The sequence below is a fragment of the Tamandua tetradactyla genome, chromosome 2, assembly GCF_023851605.1.
Source record: "Tamandua tetradactyla isolate mTamTet1 chromosome 2, mTamTet1.pri, whole genome shotgun sequence".
Classification (NCBI taxonomy): domain Eukaryota; kingdom Metazoa; phylum Chordata; class Mammalia; order Pilosa; family Myrmecophagidae; genus Tamandua; species Tamandua tetradactyla.
The window spans coordinates 71,811-80,521 of NC_135328.1; the positions used below are offsets into that span (position 1 = coordinate 71,811).

The window sequence follows — 8,711 nt, forward strand, 5'->3', positions numbered from 1 at the left end:
CTGGTTTGGTTAACATTCTAGTTTGCCAGCTGCTGGAATATAACAGAGACAGAATGGCTTTTAAAAGGGGAATTTATAAGCAAGTCTATAGAAATGTCCAATCTGAGGCATCTAGGGAAAGATACCTTGGTTCAAGCAGGCCGATGAAGTTCAGGGTTTCTCTCTCAAGTGAGAAGGCACATGGTGAACACAGTCAGGGCTTCTCTCTCACCTGGAAAGGCACATGCAAACAAGGGGTCATCTGCTAGCATCTCTCCTGGCTTCCTATTTCATGAAGCTCCCCCGGAGGCATTTTCCTTCCTATCTTCAAAGGTCGCTGGCTGGTAGACTCTGCTTTTCATGGCTATGTCGTTCTGCTTTTTAGAATCTCTCTTTTATAGGATCCCAGTAAAGTAATCAAGACCCACCTAGAATGGCTGGAGACATGTCTCCACCTAATCCATTTTAACAACCACTCTTGATTGAGTCACATCTCCAGGGAGATGATATAATTATAGTTTCAAACATACAGTACTGAATAGGAATTGGAAGAAATGGTGGCCTTTACAAAATGGGATTAGGAATTAAACATGGCTTTTCTAGGGTACATACATTCTTTCAAACCAGTACACATAATTTTTCAATGATTTTGTGGGTGGAATGAAACTTGGAGTGCCTATGTTACTTCTTAAATGACTGTAGGCTACAAAATAATTTAAAGTAAACTGAAAAAATGTAATGATGCAAATTTTATGGCCTAGAAAAATCACTGGCAATATAATTAAATGATGTATGGTGGAAACAATCCAACAGAGAGAATAAAAATTAATATTACATATTTTATTAACTCAAAAGAAGCCAGGAGAGAGGGGTCAGAATTCCAAATTGGTTAACATAAATTGAAAATTGCACATCAATAATTATTTTAATGTAAATAGAATAGACCCTCCAACTAAAAGGCAAATTAATTCATTCAACTAAAAAGTAAACCCAGCTATATGATATCTATAAGAAACTGGTTAAAAGTAAAACGATGTACAAATATATACCTTGTGAATACAAACATGGATAAATACTAAAATATTGTGATGACAGACGTTGAATTAGAAGAAATAAACCTCATATCTCTATTCCAGAGATATGAAGGGAAGTATAAAATAGGAATCCAGTCAACTTTTCAGAAAAATATAATAATTTTTAACTGAGTTTCAAAACACACAAAGAAAACTTTGATAGAATTTAAATGCAGCAATGTATTTTAAATAAATGCTGACATCAAATAATTTTCAGAGCTAAAGAGTTAATTGTGTTAAAATCTATGACAAAAAAGCCATATTTCCTTTTTATATTTTATATTCCTTTTGTATTTCTCACTCTCAATCTTCTGTGAAAACTATGTTACAATTAGAGTTGATCTATTGGAATCCCAGCAATAAAGATTCTGCAAAATAGAGTAGTCATAAAATCAGTCTTGTAAATTATTCTTTCTTCAGCACTACTTAAACATTCCCAGATTTTCACTCTAGCACCATAGAAATTGATTTCAATGATAGGTAAAGCAAACAAACAAACAAAAAACTCAGTTCTGGTGATTTTGCAAGATATCAGCAGTACCTATCGGGATGGCATTGAAAAAGAAAATCTCTATTAGTCTGTCATTTGGCTCAAAATCAAAGTCACATAGCATAAATGAATTGATGCTGGCTTTTTAATCTCCAGTTAAGTCTGGCCCAGGATCACTCAATTTTTCATGAATAGAAGAATTGTGCTTTCAAAAGTTCATCAAGTATAAAATACATTATTTTCTACATATTTTACCTGTAGCAACAAATTCTCTCCTGAAATTTTGGAGTGTGAACTCTAAGAGTTGCTTCCAAATGTACCTGAAAATCTATTTCAATGCTCTTAACTATTGCAAGATCCACAAGAAAACATTTGACATAATTATATAGAGAGGAAGTGAATTCTGGCCATTAATTATAAATATTTCACATCCCAGCAATTATTTTTAATTTTCTTTTCTTTTCTTGTTCATTTTAATCAAATAAATGCAAAGAACACTAAAAAATATAACAGGTTTCAGAAACATTTTTGGAGGAATACAGCAGTATAGCTGCTGTGTCATGAATTAGTTAAAACTACTAAACTTTAATTAAGAGAGTACACCATGTTTTCCTTATGATACTTCAAAAAGGCCTATTCATCAGCTGATGCATAATCCTAAAGAAAACTTAGTTATGCTGTACCAGCTAATGCAAAATATATGAAAATTTGGGTTTTACCTAAGTCTAATTTAACTTAGGTCAATGTGTATTATAAATATTTATGATAAAATCTGGATATTATGAAAAATATAGCATGATACAAATTGTGTGAACACATATTATATATATATATAAACTATGTTCAAAGGAAAATAATTGGAAGAAAATCTGTGTCAAGATTAGCAACAGTTATGATCAATTTTGCTCTATTCTAATTGTTGTATAATGAACAAAGGTTTAATCCCAAGATAGTGTCACACTTTTAAATATAACTATGACTCATGATGAAAAATGTGCTATTCCATCCCTGATATTTAATGAACTATTCTTTCAGCCACAGGGTAAATAAGTATATCTCTAAAAAATACCTTCTCTATTACCCAGGATATTATTGAACCTCAAAAGAATGCCAAAAAATAATCATTGTCAAAATTATGTGGTTTCTAAGAGAGAAGAAATTCTATGGATCAAACTTAATATGAATGCATTAGTCCTTGGAAACATGCCACATAATCTCCCTGGAAATTGGTCCAGAGATGACTGAATGCGTCATTATCAGCCATTGTTGACATAAGAGGCGCCTTGGCATCAGCAGGCAAACGTGGAAATATGCTGCTCTGCTTTGTTCGCAGAAACCCCTTGGTGTACTTGTGAGACATAACTTCAGGGGAACATTTCATCTGACCAGAGGTGAACAAAATTTTGGTGTTGATCCATTTTACCTCAGAAAAATATTAAAAATATCTATATAAAAATTTAAAAATAACTTATCTCAAAGAAAATATATATTATATTGTGGAAATTTTCAGTTTCCTAAATGGTTTACATATTGCATTTGTGGGGAAAAAATTGAAGTTGACACATTGTTAGACACATAATACTTGAAGAAGGTCTTCAACTTTGACTCATGTAAGTGTTATTCTCAAAGTTAGAAGGTTTTAGGCTTGATCAAATAAAATTAGGATACTAGAATAATTCATATCCATAGACATACAATTTATGCCTTACCTAAATAATACCAAGATTTATGGAAATGGCAATATAGAATTTGTGGAATTTGACTGTACCAGCAATATACATATATTCAAAATATAATTTTTGAAAACACAAATTTGACATTAAATAAACAAATTAAAACATAATACCTTTTGAAAGTTAGGATTAACATGTGGTTTATAATATTAATACACCCAGTAAGGAGGTCTAGGGTTTAATTTCTTACCTGTCATTAGTGTTGCACAGTATTGGATACAAAAGACCAGGAAAAGATGTATAAAAACTATCATTATCTTTTACATAGTGACCACTTTTTAATTTTTTACTGAAAATAATTGCAAATAGGAAAATGATATTGTGCACATGCTCTCTGGGCTCAATCAATTTTTGTAGACTCATAGAACCAACCTTTAATGGTTATGAGTATGGATAAGTTAACTTTCTGTGCCCCTTTTCTCATCTATATAAGGGGTACAAAAATAGCACCTATGAAATAAGATTTCCAGGTAAATAAATGGATTAATAAAGGGAAATACTTATAACAGTCCAGGATTATTCTAATTATTCAATATATATGAGTTTCTATTATATAAAAAATATATACTTAATTTTTTTGGAAATCAAAGAAATAATTTTTCAGAAAAAAATTGCAAACTACTCTTTTATATAAATTTTCAGGAGTTTTAAACTAATTTTCAAAATGCAGGATCATTCATATAAATGTAAAAACATTTTGAAGTTATTCATGCTAAGTACCACCTTGGATTTTTCAGCAGTTTACCAGGCTGAATGGTATGGAAAGCAGAAATAATACAAATGTGCCTGACTTCATCCTGATGGGATTGACAGACTCTGCGGAGATTCGGCGTGTCCTCTTTATGGTATTTCTCCTCATATACCTGATGACCATGCTGGGGAATGCAGGGATGGTACTGATAATTCACCTGGACCTCCAGCTTCACACCCCCATGTATTTTTTCCTCAGTCACCTGTCATTCCTTGACCTCTGTTACTCAACAGTCATCACACCTAAAACCTTAGAGGATTTATTTACTTCCAATAAGTATATTTCATTCATGGGCTGCTTCACCCAGTTGTATTTATTTGTCTTTTTGTGTGGCACTGAATTTTTCATTCTTTCTTCTATGGCCTGTGACTGCTATGTGGCCATATGCAATCCCCTAAACTACCAGGTTATTATGTCCACCAGACTCTGCTATACTCTCATCACTGGGTCCTACATGATTGGTCTTACTGACTCCTTGGGTACTGTTCTTTACATGCACAGTTTGCAATTCTGCAAATCCAATGTAATCCATCACTTTTTCTGTGACACAACCCCAATTTTAGCCCTGTCCTGCTCTGATACTCATGACACTGAAATCATGATATTTATTCTTGCTGGTTCCACTGTAATGGTCTCTCTTATCATAATCTCTGGATCTTACACATATATTCTGTCTACTATCCTGAAAATTAATTCTACTTCAGGAAAACAGAAAGCCTTCTCCACTTGTTCCTCCCACCTCCTGGGAGTAACCATCTTTTATGGAACTATTATTTTTACTTATTTAAAACCAAAGAAGTCTTACTCCTTGGGAAGGGACCAAGTGGCCTCTGTGTTTTATACTATGGTGATCCCCATGCTGAATCCACTCATTTATAGTCTTCGGAATAAAGAAGTGAAAAATGCTCTCACTAGAATCATGCAGAAGAGAGAGGGCTCCAGATGATGAAAATGACAGTGATGCTGAACATCCAAAGTTATCTTTTTTTCTTTCCTGTTGGATAGTTACTTTGTCTCTCTCTCAAATGACAATAATATCCTTTAATTAATTTGTTGAACCATCCTCTACATAACCACATATGATCTAGAATATTTCCAGGAAAAGTTAGAAATCTGCACAGTAATTGAATGCCATGAAATATATGCCATACCTGTGGTCTAAATATGTGTGCATTCCTCCTAAATATGTGTGGCTTTTAGGGCAACTAAAATGAAAAAATGTAGCATCGTCTTAGAAACTGTATCACAGAAATCCCAATATATATTCCAATTTCAGAGAATTTAATTATGGAGAGCACTTTCAGAGGTTGTTCTATATATTGTGGAGTCATAAAAGTGTCACCTTATACTGAACAATCCATGGTTTCGATTCTAGATCTGCCAGCTTTTCAGAAGACTTTTCCTTTGTAAGTCACTGAAAGTTTAAGTCTCAATTTCCTTAACAGTAAGAGAAAAATAATGATTCTAAGTCTGTAGAGTTATTGTAAAGACTAAATCAGAGAAAGAATTTGAAGAATTTAATGCAGTTCTGATAATCTGTGACCATGATAATAGAATAATTACAGTCTTGAAAAATTTTGAATACATAATGTGTTTTCTTATAAAAATATTTACTGATATTTCATAGCTACTTTCGGTTCAACTTATTGATAAACAAATGGCTAAAAGGGAAAAGGGCATTTGCTGTTAGAACAAAGGAAAATGTGATAGAATTCAATCACTGAAAAACGTGTATGTTAGCATAAAAGAAAATTTGGCAAATATTTTAAAATATTAAAGAAAATAGAAACATCTTAACCATCTTTGATAGATTTTCATGTTCTTCTAGACTAATACTTACCTATGTGTATGTTTATACTACATATATACTCTAAATTTTTCACTTTTCCCATTACTTTTCTGCAGTTTTTGTTTTACACTTGTCAGTTATACTTAGCAATTACTGTCATTTAAAGTTGAGAGATGAATGTTTCCTTTGTACATGGGTAAGATCAAGACTTTCAATTTATAATGTTTATGTGAAGTTTTGTAAATTCATGAGATTAAAAATCTGTATACATTAAAATCTATGTGTCTACTCACTAATCATTTGAATCCCTACCACTCTGTGATGTGTCAACAAGTTTCAGAAATTAATTTCTTTGTTTAAATTCAGTCTGATTTTTCTAAAAACTCAGCTTTTCACCTGGTTTCTACAGGTTTGTTATTTTAAATTTTATTTATTTCCCATTTTCCAAGTATTTGATTATAACCTCTTTTATGTGCGATAATGTTTAACAACTTTTCATTGGTTCATCACAATTCATTAATTTATTCCAGTAATTAAAATCTAATTATTTTCTTCACAGTCTTATTTTATATGAAAATTTACCTTACTTGATATAATACCATATGAATTATTTCCTTATGACATTTTAAGTTGAATTCTGTTGTCCAGAATCCATATTATTTTTACAATTTCTCTCTGCACTGTTTGCAATGAGAGATGTCTTTGATACGCATTTATTTTTAATAATATAATTTTCAACTTATATCTCATCTTGTACACGCATTGTGTCTGGTGTCATATCTTAGACTGTATACTTTCTGGTCTTTTTATGATCTGTGCTGACTTGCTTTCAATTACGTACACTTGATTGATTTATAAAATGTATCCTGTTGACATGTGTTGGCAACAATAGTCAACAGTTTCTATAATTCTGTAGACAATAATAAATGCAGGAAATACTGAATTTTTAATTAAGTTAAGATATCTTACTCTAGCATATTCCACTAGCAATTACATTTGTTATTACATTTACATTTGAGTTAAACTTAGACTCTGCATTTTCTATATTTATATCAGTGCAGATCATATTTTATGTAAAACATTGTCCAAAGGTTACTTTTTTGCTCAGAAATTACCAAGGCATGCTTGCTAGAGAAGATGAAAATTTTTTTAAAAATTATGCATATACTGTGAAGCTGCAATAAATTTATGTTATTAATACCTTTCATTAGTGTGACAATGTGTGGCAACATTATTTTTATTGTGCTATTAATTATGGCCTACAGTGCACAATGGGATTCAATTTTTTCACTGTACATGCCTATTTTTTTATTCTAGTAGTATACATACAACCTAAAATTTCTCCTTTTGACCATATTCAAAATGCTTTTTCATGGTGCTATATCATAATTCTATGTATATTAAAAGTCCAACTATTTAAACAATGATGAAGAAAATAGAACTGGAATACCGTATGACAAAATATGAACAGTAGTTTTGTTTGCAAATGATTGGATTTATAAAATAATGGTAAAAAATAAATTATATTTACTGAGCACCTATTGAGTACCAGACCATATTCAAAGGGTTTGAGATCTATAATTAACCTGGCTTATCTTCAGAAAATAACTCTCAGATTGGTACTGGCAATATCTAAAATTTAATCTCAATTAATGTAAAGCCATCCTCTTACTTTTCAGGCGAAGTCTTAAGAGACATCAAGGAAATTTCTCTGTCACATAATTCACATACAGCCCATCAGCACATCATATTGATTCTATGTGCAGAATATATTCCTCAGTACCTCTTAGCCTATTATCTGGCCCAAAGAATCATCACTTCAGTCTTTAAATTACTGATGAAGCCTTCTAGATTGTTTCCTCATTTCTGCCTTATTCCTCCTGAACTTCAAGTGTTTAATTATGCAATATATATATATATATACGTGTTTGTTCTTATGACACAATATTAAATGATGATTTATGCCTAATTTGTACTTGGAATTAAGATTAAGATTTTTTAGTCTTATTTTGTAAACTGCTATTTATTATGAATTTCCAAAATCACCACACTAATTTTTTTAATTCCATATCATTCACAAAAACAAATTTTTTTTGTTTAATATCTCATTCCTTTCTATTGCTGGACGGTATTCCATTACATTGATGTACTTCAATTTGTTTATGCATTCACATATAGACAGACTTGTTTGGTTCCAGTCACTGTAACATTTACAACAAATAATATTTTGAACTAATTCATGCCAAGTATCACCTTTTATTTCTCAACAGTTTATAACAGTGAGTACTATGGGAAGCAGAAATTACACAATGTGCCTGACTTCATTCTTATGGGATTGACAGACTTTGAGGAGCTCCAACAGGTCCTCTTGGCATTGTTATTCATGATATGCCTGATTCCCTGCTACAGAATGCAGGGCAATACTGAAAATTCTCCTGGATATCCAGCTTCACACCCCCCATGTATTTTTTTCCTTCAATCCCCTATCATTCTTTGACCTCAGTTATTCAAAAGTCACCACTTGTAAAACCTTAGGAAAATTACTGACTTCCAACAAGCATATTTCATTCACATATTGCTTCACTCAACTGTATATTTTGTCTTCTTGGGTGTAGCTGAATTTTCCTTCTTTCTTCAATGGCCTCTGACCACTCTTTAGTTGTAAACAATACTCTGAACTACCCAGATGTTGTGTCCATGAGACTCTGCCATGCCATTATCACTCTTTGACTGGCTTTACTGACTCCTTGGTCAGTGTGTACTGCACGCAGTTTGCATTTCTGCAGTTCCAGTCTAATTCATCACTTTAGAGTCACAACCAAGTTTATCTCTGTCCTGTTATGAAATTAATTCCACTTCAGGAAAGCATAAAGCTCTCTCTACGTGTGCCTCCCAC

At 32.1% G+C, this 8,711-nt stretch overlaps 1 protein-coding gene across 1 annotated transcript; it reads left to right on the plus strand.

Moving 5' to 3' along the window:
• The first annotated feature begins 2,824 nt into the window (after window positions 1-2,824).
• On the plus strand, window positions 2,825-4,972 carry LOC143658806 (olfactory receptor 8H1-like). Its single transcript, XM_077131093.1, has 2 exons — window positions 2,825-2,933; window positions 4,013-4,972. The coding sequence occupies exon 2, from the start codon at window positions 4,034-4,036 to the stop codon at window positions 4,970-4,972; it is 939 nt and encodes a 312-aa protein (XP_076987208.1). The 5' UTR covers window positions 2,825-2,933; window positions 4,013-4,033.
• Window positions 4,973-8,711: the final 3,739 nt, after the last annotated feature.